At 40.1% G+C, this 22153-nt stretch overlaps 1 protein-coding gene across 1 annotated transcript in view; it reads right to left on the bottom strand.

The window, feature by feature from the left end:
• Window positions 1–2583: 2583 nt before the first annotated feature.
• The window catches only part of SNTB2 (syntrophin beta 2), a 100015-nt gene continuing 80445 nt past the window's right edge, over window positions 2584–22153 (bottom strand). Inside the window, exons 5-7 of the mRNA XM_021703348.1 lie at window positions 15551–15747; window positions 4998–5182; window positions 2584–2744 (exon numbers count right to left, since the gene is read on the bottom strand). Coding sequence (XP_021559023.1) covers window positions 2652–2744; window positions 4998–5182; window positions 15551–15747 — 475 coding nt within the window. The 3' untranslated portion in view covers window positions 2584–2651. The remainder of the gene's footprint in view (window positions 2745–4997; window positions 5183–15550; window positions 15748–22153) is intronic.

The following is a 22153-nucleotide window of genomic DNA, read 5'->3' as shown; positions in this document are numbered from 1 at the left end:
TTTCCTAATTCAAAATGAAAAGGAAATGACAAGTTAAGCTGTTCTATAAAAGGTGTGAAATACCCCAAATGCCCATTTTTAGTTAAAATAATTTGCCATATTTTGGCATCTTAATACAAAATACATATTTATCAAGGCTGTCCTATTCATAAAAAGCACTTCATTTGTGGTTTGAAAATTCCATAAACACACTTAATTGAAGAACAAGCTGGTCACCCATGATTGGAAAGCTGTTGATGTTACACAAGCAGCTTAAGGGCTCTTGCTCTTGGGGGTGCTAGTGGTCAAAGGAAATCTCCCACACATTTTCATTTCACATTAAGACTCAAAAGATTTAAAAAACCAAGCTTGAACAAAATGAGCCAAAATGGCTCACACACTTTACCTTCTCCTGCTCACATGTTTATCACACCTTTTTTAGAGATCCTTTTCATGTAACTGATGAGCACGGGGGCTCAGAAGTTCTGCCTGAAAAAATTCTCCGTGGCTTAGCCTTTCACACTAACCAAGAAAACCTCAACCACATGGCTTTGTTGCAAAATCTGTGACTGCATTGTGCAACTTTTCAGGTTAATAATGCTCTCACTGAAAAGAGTGTCTAAGCTCCCTTATCTGAGGGTATTAGATGTTGAAATTCTGCTTCCAGAAATCACAGCTGGACCTTCAAGATATTTTTTTTCTTCCCTTGCAAATTTACTTCAGATGAAACCAAACATAGGTTTATGAATCTTTAAAACATAAAAAAAGTTCTTGAAAGACATATTCTAGTCTAGATTCCAATTTCTAGTTTTAAGTGGATCAAGTCATTTATTTTTGGAACTGTAGCTGGGGGAAGAACAGTTATCAGTTATCTCTCCCCAGCCCCTGCATGTGGTTAATCTCACTGTACAAAGGGAAGGAGGACTGACTTATGGGCAGAAGAAAGACAGTGGGGTTACAATGTCTAACTCAAACTCTCTGCTCATGAGTCTGCTCTTTCAAATGTCCCACCTAGGTCAGTCTGCACTCACACCAAACAGCTCATGTTTTGTATTTATGGTTGTGGGGTTTTTCCTCCCTATATGGAGTGCTACCCTCCTCCACTCTCTGAAGTGCTCACATCCTCTTATAGTACTCCTAATAAATCTAGTAAGTGAGAACTATTCCTAGACTTTTCTTCAGAGAACATTCAAGTCAATATTCCCTTTTCTTTCAGATCTGGGGACTGCAGTAATCTTGACATTTTATATAGCTATTATCCTATTTTAAATGTTTTCAGATATACACCTCCTTCATAATTAGGAAAAACAAGCTGAGTGTGATTCTTTGATACCACAAAATCAGCAATCTTACTGCTACTAAGTCATAATGATGACATCTGGCAATGCTTAGCAAAATCCAGGTAGCTGTTCCGTGGTCTCGTCACCCGCCCACTGTAGAATGCATTACTAAGCCAACAGTGAGTCTTGAATTAGCAGCTGCCTATCCATGCCACTCTGCTGCCACAAAGGGAGAGGACAAAAGGGCCAGGATCCAGCATGGGCCCACAAAGCCCAAGGCAACTCCACCGGATGTTTGTTCTGAAGAGCTGGCTTTACAGAGCCTACTCTTTAAACAAGCGGGCTCTCCAAGATTTATCTTCCTCAATGAGATCTGCCCACTAGAAAAGATACTCCTAAGGAAACCCATCTCAAAGACTATTCCTCAAAACTAAGATGGATGCTCTCCCTGGAACGGCAGTGATATCCAGTTATTCAAATAGTGACTAATAAAGCTCCACTAACCCTAACCAAAGGCACATTTGGTAAGCAATAAAAAATGGCTTAGGCTAAAATGAGGATTTTCTTTTAAAAGAAATCTTATCACCTGGCTCCTACCAAAGATAAATCAGAAAAATCTAAAACAAGCAAACCTCTTCTTTCAAATCAGTGGTTTTCAACTTGGTCGCCACCAGAAAGGGAGTGGAAGGCAAGGCAAATCAAATTTCACAAGTTCTAAGTCCTAAAGTTAGCACTTACGAGTGGCAAAGCTCGTGATGCGGTAGGAAAGTGATGGCCAGGGTGGGATGCAGGAGAGCCAGGACAGATGGGAGAACGCTTTGGTGTGCAATTCAAGGACTTCCTAGGGTGGAAGGATTATGTGACAGTAAGCTCCATAACCACATCCGACCTATCTAGAATGGCCAAGCACAGGCGGCTGTAAACTAGCATGTGGCAAGAGATGGTTGAACTAAGCAAGATGTCAAGGCTAAGCTTGGAACAAATCCTGTAGGAAGAAGAAAATGAAAACAACTCTTGGATATTTGATTATGTCCAAAAAAATTGGATATTTGATTATGTCCAAAAAAACAAAAAACAAAAAAACCCACAACGAGCCATCCTTCTTCATAGGGGAAATAAACCTAGTGACTTAGAAACCACATTAGGAAATGAGGCAATAAATCAACAGCTTCATTTGGAACTTATTAGAGTCCTAGAATTTCTGGCCAACGTAGCTTGTGAAAGGCAGGCTCTTCTTTAAACACGGTTACTGGTCAGCAGTGATCTGCAGGTCCTTGTCAAGGCACTGTGCTGGAGGGGAGAGCAAAGAGCTTTCTTTTTGTGCTTTTTTTTTTTTTTTGAGGTGGAAATACTTCTTGTGACATTCATGACTCTTTTCTGATTTTGTGCTGCTCATACGAGCAGTCCCATGCGAGTGACTTTGGCTGATAAGAACGTGTGCAATACAAAAACGATCGGCTTCGGACAAGAGTGAAGGTCCATGGTCTGTGGGGAAAGCATAAGAATTATCACTACCATACACAGAAGCTTTCATAAACAGACACAAAATAAACAAATCTGGATGTGATGTTCTACTTTTTAGAAAGAATGTGTATTAAGAAGGTGCCGGATTTATGGAAACGTCTCTCGGGAACTTAAAGCTACAAATGCAAAGTATTCTCTGAAGTAAGGTCATTCCATGTAGTAATGACACACTAGTGTGAGCCTCCATGTCACAGTTAGGAGAAAAGTGGTGGGGTGCTGGATTCCACCGTGCCTGGTAGGGAGAACTGAACAGTAGAAGATGGAAAAGAAAGAGGAATACCCTATATGGAGACCATTAATTATGATTATATTCCCAGCGGGGGATCACAGTGAACTCAGCTGAATGTGACTATGGATGGGTATGATTTTTGGTATCTTTCATAGGTTTGTGGTGGGAATGACAACTCCTGAGGCTAGTTAGGAGGGCTAGTCATAGCTTCCTAAGCTCAGGCCTCTATCTGGACAGCTGACACCAGGTGAACAAGGAGACCTGCCATCAGGCTGCGTGAGTCAAGTGATTCGTCAGTCATTGGCACTGATGCAGAAACCAGGAATAGGACATAGTTAACTATGCCTTTTAAAGAAAAATATAACTTTATTCAAAATATAAGTTACAGAGCACGAATTTCATCATTAAACTTTGTATATATTAAGTATAAAGCAGGGATTAAAACTATATAGCCAGGAATAATCTAAGACATAGTTTGCTAAATGACAACTGCTATTAGTAACTGGTTAATTTAACAGAAGTTAATTTAATAGGAGCATTTAACTCTGCCTAATGCTTCAGGCTTTTTTTTTAAATATGCACATACCTTTATTTCCCAGCAAGGTCAAATATACCAGAGATATAGATACAATGCTTAAATCCAAATGATTTTAAAGCGCTTATTGGATTCTTGAGGCCCTTAAAACACTCCCTGACCTAATCAAAGACCTTTGGGTGGGAAATCAGTGATTTGATGCTTCAGAGTATACTTCCTTCTGGCCTTCTGAGGAATGTGTTTCCCATTTTTTTTTTAATTTAAATTCAATTAATTAACATAGTTTATTATTAGTTTCAGAGGTAGAGTTCAGTGATTCATCAGTCTTATATAATACCCAGTGCTCATCACATCACATGCTCTCCCCAATGTCCATCACCCCGCTACCCCATCCCCCCACCCATCTTCCCTCCAGCAACCCTGTTTCCCATGATTAAGACTGTCTTATGGTTTGTCTCCCGCGTGACTTTGTCTTGTCTTATTTTTCCCTCCCTTCCCCCATGATCCTCTGTTTTGTTTCTTAAATTCCACATATGAGTGATATCATATGGTAATTGTCTTTCTCTGATTGACTTAATTCGCTTAGCATAATACCCTCTAGTTCCATCCACGTCCTTGCAAATGGGTGCTTCAGGCTTTTGAAAAGCTCTGGTCCATGGCCCAACCAAAGTCTCCTAAAGGTTCTTCATTCAAAATAAGATTTCTAGACATGATTTCTTATTTGGAGGTTAATATCTCTCAGATCTCTTTCAGTAATAAAATGTCAAGATTCTGTTTTGCAAATTTCCACCTATGGTGACTGTGTCAATAGACAAAATATTTCATGTATAATACTTGAACTATTGGCTCAAAACTGATAAGACAGAAAAGGCATTATTTTACTCCTTTATCTATCATAATTTATGATTTCTGAAGTACACCTGACACACTTCTGTGGTTCCCTAGGGGAAATCATGAATTCCTGCTGATCTTTCCTTAAAAAACAAGGAGATTAAAAAAAAAAAAAAAGATGGCTGTGTGAAGATAGCTCTGTATCTTTTTTTTCTGATCAGCAGAATTTCTGTAGTAACCAAGTCATTCTATCACTTTTAACTCATCTCAACCAACTATTAATAGTAATGGATAGAATTTATTTATTAAAGTTTACCAGCTTTTGTATTTTATAGCTTATATTTGATAAAAGCCTATTTCTTAAAAGGGCTATCCATTTTTTCTTTCTACCATTCAAACAAAACTTTTTAAAAAGGAATGAGTTCCTAATGTGGGGAAAAGAAAAACACATACACACATATATCCCAAACCCCATCCCAATACATCTTGAAAACTGAAGAACAATTTCCTGACTCCAAATGGACTATTAGTCCATAATTTTCTATACAAAAGGTAAGAAGCAATGAGAAAGAAAGAAAATACCTATTAGAGTAAACCTGGTTCCCAGAAACACTCTTACCAGTTCTCCCTCAGGACCACCAAAATCCAGATACAGATTTCTGATGCCATCATCAGCAGACATTTTCAGCCTTTCAAAGGGGTAGCGATACAATATGCTGCTGGAACCTCCATTTTCCTTGGAGATAGTGAACCCATTTTCATAGTGGACAGTGAATCTTACCTCTTGGCCATTTAGCGTGCAGCCTATTGGAGACAAGCAAAAACCATCATTAATGGCACCTGGGTGGCTCAGTCAGTTAAGCGACTGCCTTTGGCTCAGGTCATGATCCCGGGGTCCTGGAATCGAGCCCCACATCTGGCTTCCTGCTCAAGAGGAAGTCTGCTTCTCCCCCTCCCCCTGCTCATGCTCTCTCTCTTTCGAATAAATAAACAAAATCTTAAAAAAAATAAAATAAAAAATAAAGTTACCACTGCAGTTATCAAGTGGAAAAGGATTCTTCTGACTTCAACAAAGGAAAAAGAACCTTTTCTTGAGAATGTGTGATACCTAACTTATTTGGACCTCCCTAAAGTAAGTTTTGTTCTGGTTGCTTCGGTCAACATCTTGACTGAGATGAGAAAGAGATGACAATAGCTCTCCAAGACATCTGATCTGATTCAGTTCAATTCAATGAGTATCAATTAAACACTTGTGCTGAGAGTAGGCTGTGCGTGGTATTGGAGAGGTAAGAGGCATGGTCCCCGCTCTCGAGGACTTCATAAATGAACAGGCATAAACATGAAATCCCTAACCGTGTTAGGTAGAATGTATAGAGCACGACTAAACACACTAGCGTGAATAAGGCCAAAATCAAGGAAAAGTTTCCTGGAGGAGATGGTACATCAGATAGGCCCTAAAGAATAGGTCAAACTGGATAGGCAGTGAAGTAGAGAAAGGTTTCAAGTGGGCAAGAAGAAAGAACTACCAAAGGAGAGAAGGCAGAGATGCCTTTTAGGGGCAGTCACACGGTTTGGTTGCTATTTGGGAAGAGGATAAAGGTAATGTTTATTATCAAAGGTAAAGGCTATAGTTAGCAAAAGTCATACTATCAGTCCTATCAAAGATAAAATTCAAAGGATTGATCTGAATTGACAGGGAAAAAAATGTGATCATCAAGACTGACACACGTCTTTTCTCAAGACTGGTGAAGTTTCTGTTCCACTAACATCTGAGCACAGTTTTGTTGTTAGTACAGGGGCTACAAGTTTGAGGCCCTCTGACACCCGGGAATTAACAAAGCCCTTTGAGAGATAACTTCAAATCACCTAAAAGAGTCACTCTATGCTTGGTCACTAAAAGTAGCTTCCAAACAAGCAAATCCTCCAGACCAATCAGTGTATTCTTTCACTGCACTTGCAAAAACATTCAATTAGTTAAGACAGCTTTGTGTTTAAGAAATAAGGAAAGGGGAGCCTGGATGGCTCAGTCACTAAGTGTCTGCCTTCGGCTCAGGTCATGATCCCAGGGTCCTGGGATTGAGCCCCACATCGGGCTCCCTGCTCAGTAGGAGGCCTGCTTCTCCTTCTCCCACTCCCCCTGCTTGTGTTCCTGCTCTCGCTATCTCTGTCAAGTAAATAAATAAAATCTTAAAAAAAAAAAAAAGAAAGAAGGAAAAAGAATAACAGACAAATATTGGCAGCGCTACTCAAAGAAGAGACTTTTGGAAAAAAGACTTTGAATATTAGTTATTCTCAGAAAAAAACCCACGGGGGGAAACATGGATAAAACTAACTACCTGTAGAAAGTAATTCAATGCAATCATCTCAGAATAAATGGCTAAGGGTTTGGAGGAAGAACAGACAGATCCCAATCAAAGCAAGTAGGGTATAGTTTTATTCTGTTAACATCCCTGAAGCTATAGTGTAGTCAAGGGTAGTGAGATCTGATGAGAAGAGAGGGGTCACTTCTAGTCTAGAAAACAGAAGCTCAAAGAACAAGGATCTGCTCAAATTCTTGAAGCACTGGCTACAGAAGGTGCCATGAAGGTGGGTGAGTATTTCTGCCTGCAGGTGTGTCATTAGTGGGGCAAGATCAGGTGACTGCAGCTAGCAAAGGCAAGCCATTAACCCCTGATTCAACTAAAATCCTTTCGTGGGCCTGGGTGGCTCAGTTGGTTAAGCAACTGCCTTCAGCTCAGGTCGTAATCCTGGAGTCCCAGGATCGAGTCCCACATCGGGCTCCCCGCTCAGTGGGGAGTCTGCTTCTCCCTCTGACCCTCTCCCCTCTCATGCTCTCTCTCACTCTCTCTCAAATAAATAAATAAAATCTTAAAATAAATAAATAAATAAATTATCTGCTCTCACAGGGCAGCAGGGATGACAGATGGGTCATCAGAAACAATCTACACTGGAGAAATCATTGTTTTGTTTTTAAGATTTATTTATTTTAGAGGAAGAGAGAGCAGGGAGAGGGGCAGAGGGAGAGGGAGACAAAGAATCTCAAGCAGACTCCCCCCCGTTGAGCGTGAAGCCCAACATGGGGCTCAGTCTCAAGACCCCGAGAGCATGACCTGAGCTGAAACCAAGAGTTGGACACTCAACCCACTGAGCCACCCAGGCGCCCCGAGAAACCATTGCTTTGAGCACTTATAATGTGCCAGACACATAGTTACATGTTATATTATGTGTTAGGTTCTGGGAGATACAGAGTTAAATAAAAGATGGTTCCTATTCAGGCAAGAGAGAGAGAAAGAAAAGGAAATATGGATACAGAAGAATGAAGTAGGTCCTATACTAGGGAAACGGACAAGACACTATGGGAAGATAGAGGAGAGGGAGGAGACTGATTCTGGGGAACCGAAAAACTGAAAAATTAGAGGTGCTAATTCTCTGGGGCTAAGTAACAATGACAAGTATAACCATGGCCACTTTGTTGAGGGTATACTATACACCAGAATTAGTTAATCATGACATTTTAACTCATCTAAAAATCTAATAAGCTTTCAGGGTTTTTTGGAAAATTTTATTACCAAGTAATATATAAAACAGACACCCTCATCTCTTCTCTAAGTTCATCTCATCCCTGAGACTTCATTCATAACCTACCCACGACCTGGAATAGGGGTCAGGGACAAGGTGGTGATCAGGGATGGGGTGAAAGGAGGTGGGGGAAAGGCTGCCATGCACACCAACCGCCTAAAACAAGGAATCTCCAGTTTACCACATGTATTCTCATCCAAGCTCAATCATTCTGAACAAAGTTCTCTGAGAAGAATATCCCTGTATCATTAATAATCTTTATTATAAAATTCTCTGACTTCATGTTTAAGGTTCAATTATTACACTCAATTATTTTTTCTTTCTTTCATTCTTTCTTTCTTTCTTTTTAGAGAGAGTCTGGGTTCATGTGGGGGAGAAGGGGCAGAGGGAGAGGGAGAGAGAGAGAATCTTAAGCAGACCCACACCCAGCATGGAACCCATCATGGGGTTCGATCTCACGACCCATATCACAACCTGAGCCGAAATCGAGAGTCAGACGCTCAGGGTGCTTGGGGCTCAGTCAGTTAAACATCTGCCTTTGGCTCAGGTCATGATCTCAGGGTCCTGGGATGGAGCCCTGTGTTGGGCTCCCTGCTCAGAGGGAAGTCGGCTTCTCCCTCTCCCTCTGCCACTCCCAACTTATGTGTGCACTCTTTCTCTTTCAAATAAATAAAATCTTAAAAACAAATCAGACGAGCAACTGACTAAGCCACCCAGGTGCCCCTCAACATTTCCCTTTAAACTAGATCTCCCCCATTAATGTTTTTAGATGTTCAAATCTCTCCTTATTAGAAGAAGTGCCATTACTCAATTCCTCACCTTCCCTCTCTCTCTCTCTTTTTTAAAAGATTTTATTTATTTATTTGACAGAGAGACACAGCGAGAGAGGGAACACAAGCAGGGGGAGTGGGAGAGGGAGGAGAAGCAGGCTTCTCGTTGAGCAAGGAGCCTCACACGGGGCTCGATCCCAGGACCCCGGGATCATGACCTGAGCCGAAGGCAGACGCTTAACGACTAAGCCACCCAGGTGCCCCATCTCTCTCTCTTTTTTAAAAGATTTTATTTTTAAGTACTCTCTACATGCAATGTGGGGCTCAAACTTATAACCCGGAGATCAGGAGTTGATCTCTACTGACCGAGCCAGCCAGGAGCCCCCCTCTTTCTTTTTTTAAATGGAGCTGTCTTTAGTCAGTTTATCCATGTTTTACTTCCCTTTCAATCCTCAGCCCTCTACAGTCGGCCACAGCCATCACACCACTGAGCGTCTTTCCCCAAGGGCACCAATAATTATCTCCATGTTGCCGAATCCAACCAGCTTCTTTAGCTCTTATCTTGATACTTGTTAAGTACTCATTGTCAGCTGTCTACCCAGTTTCTATTTCTCCATTCTTCCTTTACAGCCAAACCCCAATTTTATTCAAGTTTCTACACTCTTTCCTCATGTGTTTCAAAGAAGGTGATCTCAACTTCAAGCGTAGATAGACCATGAGCCAATCAGAGCACGGCTTTCCCCTGGTGACTGTTGCTGGTCCGAAGTATACACATGAACCAAAGTGGCTCACTCAGATTAAAAAGAAATACAGTTGGGAAGGGAAGACCACCCCTCACCTTTTATTCTTTTTTTTTTTTTTCTTAAGATTTTATTTATTTATTTGGTCAGAGAGAGAGAGAGCACAAGCAGAGCAGCGGCAGGCAGAGGGAGAAGCAGGCCTCCCGCTGAGCAGAGAGCCCGACACGGGACTCGATTCCAGGACCCTGAGATCGTGACCTGAGCGGAAGGCAGAGGCTTAACCAACTGAGCCACCCACGCGTCCCCTCACCTTTTATTCTTGCTCTTTCTTTTACGTAGATAATACATTTCTTCAATGTTTAATCTAGTTTTAGAGGGGATTTTCTGTTAATTTCAGCCTAAACCATCCTAACTGATACATTTAACCCTACTGGCCATTCCTTTCCTTCTTCCTATGGTTTCCATGATGCTTACGGTCCCCATCCGCCTTAGTTTTCCTTCAAGTGCTCTGGCTACTACCTCACAATCTGCTAAGTTGGGGAGACACTGGCTTTTTCAAACTATGGGATATTGCTGAGTACAATGACATATGTTAAAGATAACTTTCTAGGGGCACCTGGGTGGCTCAGTCAGCTAAGCGGCTGCCTTCAGCTCAGGTCGTGATCCCAGGGTCCTGGGATCGAGTCCCACGTCGGGGGTCCCTGCTCAGCAGGGAGTCTGCTTCTCCCTCTCCCTCTGCCTGCAGCAACCCCTGCTTGTGCTCTCTCTCTCTCTGTCAAATAAATAAATAAAATCTTAAAAAAAAAAAAAGATAACTTTCTAAGCACCTTTCCAGTAGTAAAAAAACTTAATAAAGCCAAGAGGAAAAAAGGCTCATTAGTAAATTTATTGTGTTACATCAAGATAAATGCTGGTAAATATATCCCATGGTTTCTACTTTGTGTCTTTTTATTTATTTTATTTTTAAATTTTTAATTTTTTTTTACTTTGTATCTTTTTAAATGAGAGACTACTGGAGATTACCAGTGTATCCTGAAGGACAAAGATCCTAATGTCAAAGAAATGCTCTGTGGCAAATCCTGTTTCTGCTGCTCTGGGGAAAGTTACTTGGTATGAGGGCTCTGGAGGGTTGCAATATTTCCAGCAAGACCTTTCCTTCAGTAGCTGCAGGACTGTGCCACCTTGGGCTCCTCTGGGTCTTCCAGAAAAACCCAGAGGGGACTGAGCTTTGTAGGTTCAACCTGGCCTGACTGCCAAGGACTCTCTCAGAGAAAGGCTAGAGCTACATTCTCTGTTCCTACACATAAAAAAATGCCAGTCTATCAAGTATAATCAATGGGCTGATCATGCCCAGGGTTACAAAGAACATGGCACTCTGTTCCTTTCTTATAGGTCTTTGCTCAAAGGCATGAAGTAGGTCTTATTCATTTTTATTTCTCTCATTACAAAGCACAGCACTTGTAAGTAATAAAACACTCAATAAATATTTGTTGATTTAATGAATTAAGAGAAACTGATACTGTATACATGTCTTCTGGGAGTTTAATCTGGGCATAAGAATGAGTCATTTAGAGGGGGAAAATCAGGGGCCTAAGGCACTGGTTTTGGAGTTAGAAAAGACCCAATTCAAGCCCTCGCCACATTAACCCCAGTTCTTTCATCTTAAAAACAGAGGTAATAAAACTTGGCTTAGAAGTGTGTGTGTTAGGGGTGCCTGGGTGGCTCGGTCGTTGGGCGTCTGCCTTCGGCTCAGGTCATGATCTCAGGGTCCTGGGATCGAGCCCCACATCGGGCTCCCTGCTCCGCGGGAAGCCTGCTTCTCCCTCTCCCACTCCCCCTGCTTGTGTTCCCTCTCTCGCTGTGTCTCTCTCTGTCAAATAAATAAAATCTTTAAAAAAAAAAAAAAAAAGAAGTGTGTGTGTTAGGATCAGGGGAAACATGCATTCAACTTATGACTTGTAACAACCCTGATAAGTACTCATTATTCTTTCTGCTTCTGTCCTTCCTACTTCAAAGGCAGGGGCTATGTCTACTGTATCTATTTCAGTACAGCCAAGCAACAGTACAGAGTATATACTCAATCCATGTTTGTCCAGTAGATGAATAAAAATTCAAGAGAATTTTACAAAATTGAGAACATGGTAAAAGCAAACTCGTCATATATGTTAACAGTATAAATACTTTAAAATGTTCATTTTTCTTCTCCTCTTGCAGATTTTCTACATATTTACTAATGCAACTCCTCCTATATCTACTACTTCTTAGCCTTTATAACATCAAAACTACAGAAACACAAAGTATCTTCATAAAGTTCTTGTTTGATTTAAAAATGATAATAGTTTGGGTAATTGGTATGATGAAATTAGCCTTTAAAAGCATACTTATTAAAGTTTAATTATATACATATATGTATTTTCATATTTTGAATTCCTGTAACAAATGGAAAATGGTTTTATATACCAAAGGGAATTAACTGCATTCTCTGCCTAGTGATCTTGAGGTTCATATTTGCTAAAAGGAAAAAGTCCTTGTATCCTGGAAGGATCACAGATCAATTCTACTGTAATCTAATAAAACTTTAAAACTAAATGAACATTATGAAGTTCATGTATTGCATTCACTAGCAAAATCTTACAGGTAGTCACTGAAATTTTTCTAAATGATTAAACTATACAAAAAATAAATAAATGAGTAAACCACAACCAAAACACATAAGAGAAAGAAACAGAGCTTAAATGATTTCTTCTTGTCAACTTCCTAACATTCTTTAGGCCATGGATATCTGAATAGGTAGTACAATGTGCCATAATTATAGTTTTATTTTATTATTTTTAAAGATTTTATTTATTTATTAGACAGAGAGAGAGAGAATAAGCAGGGGAGCAGGAGAGGGAGAAGCAGGCTCCCCACTGAGCAGGGAGCCCAATGCAGCCTGGGATCGAGCCCCGCATCGGGCTCCCTGCTCAGCAGGAGGCCTGCTTCTCCCTCTCCTGCTCCCCCTGCTTGTGTCCCCTCTCTCACTGTATCTTTCTCTGTCAAATAAATAAATAAAATCTTAAAAAAAAGACATAATAGATTAGGTGCGTGCGTGCGCGCACACAAACACACACAAACACACACAAACACATTTTAAAGGAATTCTGGCTCTCATCAAAGCAGTTTACCTTCAGCCAGTTTAACACATGTGGCAGAGTTCTAAATACACAGTAAGTGATTAGTAAGTACATCAGTTGACATGAATTGTGGAAATGAAAGTACTATCAAGGTAATATTAAAATATAGCTGTAAATGAGAATTAAAAAGTTCAAAATTACCAAAAAATGTTTCTTCTGTCTATTTTAAAGTATAAGGACCCAACCAATCCTTATTCTCTCTCTCTCTCCTCAAGCCATCTGTATTTAAACAACTGTGAGCCAGGGACTGGACAGATTTTTGTTTCCTGCCAGAAGTTTAGCTGCCAGACACCAAAGCAGCAACATGAAACTAAAAAATGTTAAAAATCTAAGTTGCATTCCTTGTTTTGGGAAACATATCTCTGTGGATTCTTTTTTTTTTTTTTAAAGATTTTATTTATTTATTTGAGAGAGAGAGCATGCACAAACAGGGGGGAGGGGCAGTGGGAGAGGGAGAAGCAGACTCCCTGCTGAGCAGGGAGCCTGATGGGGGCTTGATCCCAGAACCCTGGGATCAAGATCTGAGCTGAAGGCAGACGCTTAACCATCTGAGCCACCAGGTGCCCTTCTCTTTGGATTCTTAAAGAAGATATGGTGATCCCAGATGCCAGTAAAGGGCCTAATGAATGTTCCTGGGCTCCCCAAAGGAACACAGGGCACTGCAGACCTTCACATTGAGGACACAACCCTGAAAGCACATTCTGTGGCCAAGACTAAAACCAGAGCCCCACGGCCCTTAATGTGGTCACCAATCACTTCATAAAGAAAATGGGCGGGAAACACACAAGTGAGAAAGACAGTGTGGATATGGTGGCTTTGGTAGAAATCCAAGGTGGGGTCTTACTAGTCATTGGTGTCACTGCTTGAATCATCACTGCGGTTGTAAGGTAAATATCAAGCAATTACTAAAGAATTGAAGAATTATGTCATTTTGACAACATTTAAAACACTGTCCCTCTGCCAGTGTTAGAAGATGACCCACGGAAATGCTGCCTATGCAGTTCTAAAGCCATGGAGATCCCTCACTTTCCAGAAGCAACGGAAAGAAAGGTAAATTGTAAGACACTCTGCTCTTTAAACATTTTCTCTTTTTATAAAATTCTATAAAACTGTTGATAAAATAAAATACATAGAAAACAGGAACAAAAGTAAACTGACTTGGAACCAAGATAATAAAATTCATTCAAATCATATTAGAAACTCTGTGCCTTCATTTTGACTATTCTTTGTTCTTGTTAAGATGAAAAGCAATCTGGAAATATCTATACATATATATACATGTACATACACACAAACATATACAAACGAAGCCCATATAGACTAGCCACAAGAGGGCGCTTCAACAATGAAAACACACCACCAAGGCTTCTTTAGATGCTTATTTCATTCAGTAAGTACTGGGCACACATTTTCAAACTTTTGAAAACAAATTCCTACTCAAAATTATTCTTATTTTTCTATAGCCATAAGCCTTGCCAGATGCCCACATTTTAAGAGTGTCTCTCCACATCTTAGACTCTAAATCTTCTGAACTAGAGGGTTAGTGCATCTAGTACTTAGTAAATGAGTCCTTATACTATCACATACAGATTAAAATGATGAACAACAAAACTGCCATGCTGTACATAGGATGTTAGGACGCAGCCATATACAAGGCTTAGGAAAACTTTACTACTGAAACAGAAAAACCAGGTTCTTCCGTCATGATCATTTTAAGCTGCCATATTTTAGAATATTTTTGAGCCTGGGGGCGCCTGGGTGGTTCAGTCGTTAAGCATCTGTCTTCGGCTCAGGTCATGATCCCAGGGTCCTGGGATCGAGCCCCGCATCAGGCTCCCTGCTCTGCAGGAAGCCTTCTTCTCCCTCTCCCACTTCCCCTGCTTGTGTTCCCTCTCTCGCTGTGTCTCTCTCTGTGTCAAATAAATAAAATCTTTAAAAAAAAAAAAAAGAATATTTTTGAGTCTGGCCCATACGATAACGGTTTTCACTTAATTATTTTTTTTAAGATGTAAAAAAACAGGGGCTCCTGGGTGGCTCAGTCATTAAGCGTCTGCCTTCGGCTCGGGTCATGATCCCAGGGTCCTGGCATCGAGCCCACACTAGGCTCCCTGCTCCACGGGAAGCCTGCTTCTCCCTCTCCCACTCCCCCTGCTTCTGTTCTCTCTCTCGCTGTGTCTCTTCAAATAAATAAAATCTTTAAAAAAAAAAGATTTAAAAAAACATATTTTATTTATTCATTTCACACAGAAAGAGAGAGAATAAGCAAGGGGAGTGGCAGGCAGAGAGAGAGGGAGAAGCAGACTCACTGCCGAGCAGGGAGTTCAATGCATGGCTCGATCCCAGGACCCAGGGATCGTGACCTGAGTGGAAGGCAGATGCTCAACCGAATGAGCCACCCAGGTGCCCCTTTTTATTAAGATTTATTTATTTATTTGAGAGAGAGAGAGGGCATAAGTGGGAGGGGCAGAGGAAGAGGGAGAGGGAGAATCCCAAGCAGTCTCCACACCCAGCGCAGAGCCCAACGTGGGTCTTGATCTCAGGACCCCGTGATCATGACCTGAGCTGAAATCAAGAGTTGGATACTCAACCAACTCAGCCACGCAGACGTCCCTGGTTTTTACTTCAAAACAAAATATAACATTTCCATGTAATTACTATTAGAAATGGTATGTCAGGGGGCACCTGGGTGGCTCAGTCGGTTAAGCGGCTGCCTTCGGCTCAGGTCATGATCCCGGAGTCCTGGGATCAAGCCCCGCATCGGGCTCCCTGCTCAGTGGAGAGTCTGCTTCCCCTTCTCCTTCTGCCTGCCTCTCTGCCTACTTGTGCTCTCTATCTCTCTGTCAAAGAAAGAAAGAAAGAAAGAAAAGAAAGAAAGAAAGAAAGAAAGAAATGGTATGTCAGGATCTATACCTAGAGAGACTTCCTTAATTAGCTCAGCAGCAGCATGGCAACCCTGAACAAGTATCCTGGTCCAGGTTGACAGATCCCGATGTGTCTCCACCCTGAAGAGATGCATCTCAATGCCCTGCCGAGAGCCTGTTCTGGTAGCAAAGGTAAGGTCAGATCCAAGTGAGGGTGATCGACATCCGGAGCCAGAATGAACCAACCTAGGACCACAAAGAGGGCAAAGATCAAAAGTAATTAATGTACTGGTATAGGAAAATGTCAGCAATTTATGCTGATAAATAAGCAGAGAGTTATAAAAGCCATCTGTAGTTTTTGGAAAAGTACGTTTCAAAACAATATTATAGTCTTTGAAGTATATACCATTCTGTTTTCCCACAAAATGACCCCTTGAGTCACAGGCAGAACACTGGGCTGGATGAGCTAAGGCCAAATTTTCCATTGGCCTTTTTATGCTCTGAAAAGGCTGTGCATGTCAAAAAAAAAAAAAAAGGTTCAATTTTGATTAGGAAGTGTTAAGCCCCCACATACGAACAGCCTCCCTTACTATCAACATCACTCACTAGATGGTACTTTTTTTTTTTTCTACCAAGAATGAGCCTACACTGACACATCATAATCACCTGAAGTCCATAGTTTACTTTAGGGGTCACTCTTGGTGTTGTACATTGTATAGGTTTGGACAAATATGTAACGACATATATCCATCATTATAATATACAGAGTATTTTCAATGCCCTAAAAATCTCTTTGCTTATTCATCCCCTCCCCCTCCTCCTAGCAACCACTTATCTGTATACCTTTTACTTCCTTTTCTTAACTTAGTGCATTAGCAAGGATTGCTGGTATGATGTTGAAAAGGAGTGGCAAGAGGGGACAGGACATCCTTGCCTTATTCCTGATCTCAATGGGAAAGCTTCGTGTTTGTCACTATTAAGCATGATATTGGCAATAGATTTTTTGTAGATCATCTTTATCAAGTTGAGAATGTTCCCCTCTATTCCTAGTTTACTTTTTTTAATCATGAACGGTGTTGGATTTTGTCAAATGACTTTTCTGCATCTCTTGATAGATTCATATGATTTTTCTTGTTGAGCTTGTTGATGGGATGGATTACATTAACTGATTTTTGAATATTGAACCAGCCTTGCATATCTGGGATCAATCCCACTTGCTCATGGTGTATAATTCTTTTTATACTTTTTTGGATTTGATTTGCTAATATTTTGTTGAGGACTTTGCATATATATATTCATAAGAGATATTGGTCTACAGTTTTCTTATAATGTCTTTGTCTGGTGTTGGTATTAGGGTAATGCTAGCCTCACAGAATGAGTTAGAAAGTATTCCCTCTGCTTCTATCCTCTGAAAGAGACTGTAGGGAATTTCTTCCTTAAATGTTTGGTAGAATTCACCAATGAACCCATCCAGGCCTGGTGCTTTCTTTTGGAAGACCTTACACTTTCCGCAAAAAGTAACTCAAATGGATCTTAGATCTAAATGTAAAATGCAAAAGTATAAAACTTCAGAAGACATCGTAAGAAAAAATTGAGGTAATCTAAAAAGATACAACACCAAAAGCATGATTAATGGAAAAAAAATTGGTAAATTGTACTTTCTAAGTTAAAAACTTCTGCTTTGAAAGACACTGTAAAAGAATGAAAAGACAAGCCACAGAATAGGAGAAAATATATGAAAAACACATATTTGATAAAGGACTAATATCCAAAATATACAAAGAACTCTTAAAACTCAACAATAAGAAAACAAAAAACCCAGTTAAAAGATGGGGGGAGAAAAAGGGCAAAAGACTCACTTCTTAGTATATATCCCAAAGAATTGAAATTAGATTCTTGAGATATTTTATATCTATGTTCATAGCAGCATTATCCACAATGGCCAAGAGGTAGAAGCAACTTAAATGTCTACTGGCAGAATGAATGACTAAAGAAAATATGGTATATACATTCAACAAATTATTATTCAGTCTTAAAAAGAAGGAAATCTTGTTATACATGCCAACACACATGAACCTTTTAGACATTATACTAAGTGAAATAAGCCAGTCACAAAAAGACAAATACTGCCTGACTCTACTAATATTAGCTACCTACAGACCAACTCTTAGAAACAGAAAGTACAATGGTAAGTTGAAGCCAGTAAGTCATATCAGCGACTGTGCATTTCAGGGTTTTAATGAAATGCTCACATGAACACTTCATTTAACTCCTGATTGACTGGAGAAGGGACCATTATTTCTGATAAATGTTGTACCTGGGGATTTGCAAGTCTAATCTGTTCTAAAAGCTTTTATTCTTAGGCTGTGAAAATTATGATAAAAATGAGACATAATTGGGGTGCTTGGCTGGCTCAGTCAGTAGAGCATGTGATTCGACCTCAGGGATGTAAGCTCAAGTCCCCTGCTGGGTGTAGAGATTACTTAAAAATAAAATCTTTTTTTTTTTTTAAGATTTTATTTATTTTTTTGACAGAGAGAGAGCACAAGCAGGGGAGTGGCAGGCAGCAGGAGAGGGAGAAGCAGGCTCCCCACTGAGCAGAGGGCCCGCCGTGAGGCTCGATCCCAGGACCCCGGGATCATGACCTGAGCTGAAGGCAGACACCCAACTGACTGAGCCACCCAGGTGCCCTTAAAAATACAATCTTAAAAAAAAAAAAAGAATGAAACATATTAATTTCTGTTCCTAAACAGCCAGTGAAAACTGATTTCCTAACCTTTGGAACTACTCGACTACAACTTTTGACTCCCATTCACTTGAGATGTAACTATATTAACAAAACAAAAATGATGTGCCATCTTTTTACTTTGAAAAGTGAGTTCCAACTCATTTGGGGGGGGTAGGTAGTGATGCTCCTGAAATATTTTTAGATATAACAAAATGAGAGCTTGAATTAATCATTTTGGGGAAAAGGTTCAAATCAAGTATGAGACAGCAATGACACAAAGTACAGAAGAGAAAAACCACTGAGAAACAATTAGCAAAAAACCTTAGAGTTTCTATTATACACTGTATATACTCTGCCCCATGAGATGGTCCTAAGAATAGAGTTTCAAGGACAAAGAAAAGAAATATAACATTCATGAACTAAAAACTATTTTCATAGGAAAAGAGCAGAATACTGTCTACGAAAGTAGTAAGTGTTAACAAAATATATACATATATATATATTTTTTAAGATTTTATTTATTTGACAGACAGAGACACAGCGAGAGAGGGAACACAAGCAGGGGGAGTGGGAAAGGGAGAAGTAGGCTTCCTGCAGAGCAGGGAGCCCGATGTGGGACTCGATCCCAGGACCCTGGGACCATGACCCGAGCCGAAGGCAGACGCTTAATGACTGAGCCACCCAGGTGCCCAACAAAATATATTTCAAAAATCCCTTCAACTGGGGCGCCTGAGTGGCTCAGTCATTAAGCGCCTGCCTTCGGCTTGGGTCATGGTCCCAGGGTCCTGGGATCGAGTCCCACATCCAGCTCCCTGCTCAGTGGGAAGCCTGCTTCTCCCTCTCTCACCCCCCCTCCTTGTGTTCTCTCTCACTGTGTCTCTCTCTGTCAAATAAATAAATAAAATCTTAAAAAAAAAAAATCCCTTCAACTAACAGTGAAAAGCTTCCCACAAAGAAAATCTGAAGCCCAGATGGTTTGCTGGTGAATTCCACCAATTATTACAAAAAATAATTAATGCCAATTCTTCATAAATTCTTCAAAAAAGCAGAAGTGGGAATACTTCCCAACTCATTCTATGATGCCAGTAATACCCCAAAACCAAAACAAAAGACATCTCAAAAAAAAAGAAAACTACGGACCAATATCACTTATGAGTGTAAGACACAAAAATCCTCATCAAAATATTAGTAAACTGAATCTAGTATGACCAAATAGGACTCATCCTAAAAGTGCAAGGTTGGGGGCGCCTGGGTGGCTCAGTTGGTTAAGCGACTGCCTTCAGCTCAGGTCATGATCCCGGAGTCCCAGGATCGAGTCCCACATCGGGCTCCCTGCTTGGCAGGGAGTCTGCTTCTCCCTCTGACCCTCTCCCCTCTCGTGCTCTCTCACTCTCTCTCTCTCTCAAATAAATAAATAAAATCTTTAAAAAAATAAATAAAAATAAATAAAAGTGCAAGGTTGAACATCCAAAAATTAATACGGTAATACACAATATAAACAGGTAAAGGACAAACCCACATGATCATTGTATTAGACATGGAAAAAGCATTTGACAAATTCCATACCCTTTCATGAGGAAAACATCTCTTACAAACATGGAAGAGAAGGGAACTTCTTCAACCTGATAAAGGTATCTTTCAAAAACCCATAGCTAACATCATGCTTAATGGTAAAAGACTGAATGCTTTCCCCTTAAGATCAGGAAAAAGACAAGGATGTCTGTTTATGCCACTTCTATTTAATATTGTACTGGAGATTTTAGCCAGAGCAATTAGGCCAGAAAATGAAATAAAAGGTACCCAGAAAAGAAAGTAGTACAACTACCTTTTATTTGAAGATGACATGATCTTGTACATAGAAATCCTAAGGAATCCACTAAAAACCTACTAGACTAATAAATGAGTCAAGCAAGAATGCAGATCAAGATATAAAAATCAATGTATTGGGGCACCTGGGTAGCTCATTCGGTTAAGTGTCTGACTCTTGATTTCGGCTCAGGTCATGATCTCAGGGTCGTGAGATGGAGCCCCGCCTTGGGCTCCATGCTGAGCATAAAGCCTGCTTAAGATTCTCTCTCTCCCTCTCCCTCTGCCCCTCCCCCCCCAATCAATGTATTGACTGTATATAGTAGGAGCGAAGAATCTAAAAAGGAAATTAAGAAAAAAAAATCCATTTGCAATAGATCAAAATGAAAAAATACTTAGGAATAAATTTAGCAAAAGAAGTATAAAACTTATACTAAGAAAACTACAAAACATTGCTGAAATAAATTAAAGACCTAAGTAAATAAAAAGATACCCTGTATCATGGACCAGAAGACAGTATTTTTAAGATGGCAAAATTCCCTAAATTGATCTACAGATTCAAGGCAATCTCTACCAAATTTCAGCTTTTTTTTTTTCCGAGAAATTGACAAGCTGATCCTAACATCCATGTGAAAATGCAAGGGACTCACAATCACTGAAATAATTTTGAAAAAGAACAAAGTTGGAGGATTCACACTTAAAACTTACCACAAAGGTATAAAATTGAGAGCCCAGAAAAAACCCCTCACAGTTATGATCAATTGACTTTTGCCAAGAGAGTTTAATGGAGAAAGAATAGTCTTTTTAACAAATGGTACTGTGATAACTGAATATTCCCAAGCAAAAGAATAATATTTGATCACTACTCCACACTATACAAAAATTGACTCTTTATGGATAAAAGAATGAGTGTGAGAGCTAAAACTATAAAACTTTTTTTAAAAATATTTTTTATTTATTTATTTGACACAGAGAGAGAGAGAGAGAGCACAAGCAGGGGAAGTGGCAGGCAGAGGGAGAAGCAGGCTTCCCGCTGAGCAGGGAGCCCGATGCAGGGCTCAATCCCAGGACCCTGGGATCATGACCTGAGCCGAAGGCAGCCGCTTAACTGACTGAGCCACCCAGGCGCCCCTTAAAACTACGAAACTTTTAGAAGGGCACACAGGAGTAAATTTTTGTGACCTTGGATTAGGGAAAGACTTCTTAGATATAAAACAAAAATGCAAGAGAAGACTGATAAATTGGACTTCATCAAAATTAAAAACTTCTGTGCTTCCAATGACACTGTCAAGAAAGTGAAAAGACAACTCACAGAACAGGAAAAATATTTGCAAATCATATATTTGATAAGGTATTTGTCTACAGAATATATAAAGAACTCTTACAATTCAATAATAAAAAGGCAACCCAATTAGAGGATCAAGGATTTGAATAGATACTGCTCGAAAGAAAATACACAAATGGCCAGTAAGTACATGAAAAGATGCTCAACATCATTAGCTATTAGGGAAATAAAACTTAAAACCATGAGGATGTGGGGGTGCCTGGGTGGCTCAGTCAGACAACTCTGTCTGCCTTCAGCTCAGGTCATGATCCCAGGGGTCCTGGGATCGAGCCCCATGCAGGCTCCCTGCTCTGCGGGAAGCCTGCTTCTCCCTCTCCCTCTGCTGTGCCCCCTGCCTATGCTCTCCTGCTCTATCTCTGTCAAATAAATAAATAAAATCTTTAAAAAAAAAAAGTTAAAAAAACAAATATGAGGATGGAGAGAAAATGGAAAACTCACCCCGGGCTGGTGAGAATTTCAAATGATATAGTGCCTATATTAAACAGCCTGGTACTTTCTCAAAAAAAATGTTAAACATAGAGCTCCATATGATCCAGCAATCTATTCCTAGCTATATATGCCCCCAAACCAACATATGTTCACATAAAAACTTGTATATGAATATTACAGCAGCATTATTCATAAGAGTCAAAAAGTGTAAATAAGCCAAATGGCCATCAACTGATAAATGTGGTATATCCATACAATGGAAGATTATTCAGCCATAAAAAGAAATGAAACTGAGACACATGCTACAATATGGATCAACCTTGAAAACAGTATGCTATGGGAAA

Source organism: Neomonachus schauinslandi, chromosome 16 (assembly GCF_002201575.2).
Source record: "Neomonachus schauinslandi chromosome 16, ASM220157v2, whole genome shotgun sequence".
NCBI classification, from domain to species: Eukaryota; Metazoa; Chordata; class Mammalia; order Carnivora; family Phocidae; genus Neomonachus; species Neomonachus schauinslandi.
Note: the sequence above shows the minus strand (reverse complement) of the source record. Positions and strands in the feature narration are given on the sequence as shown.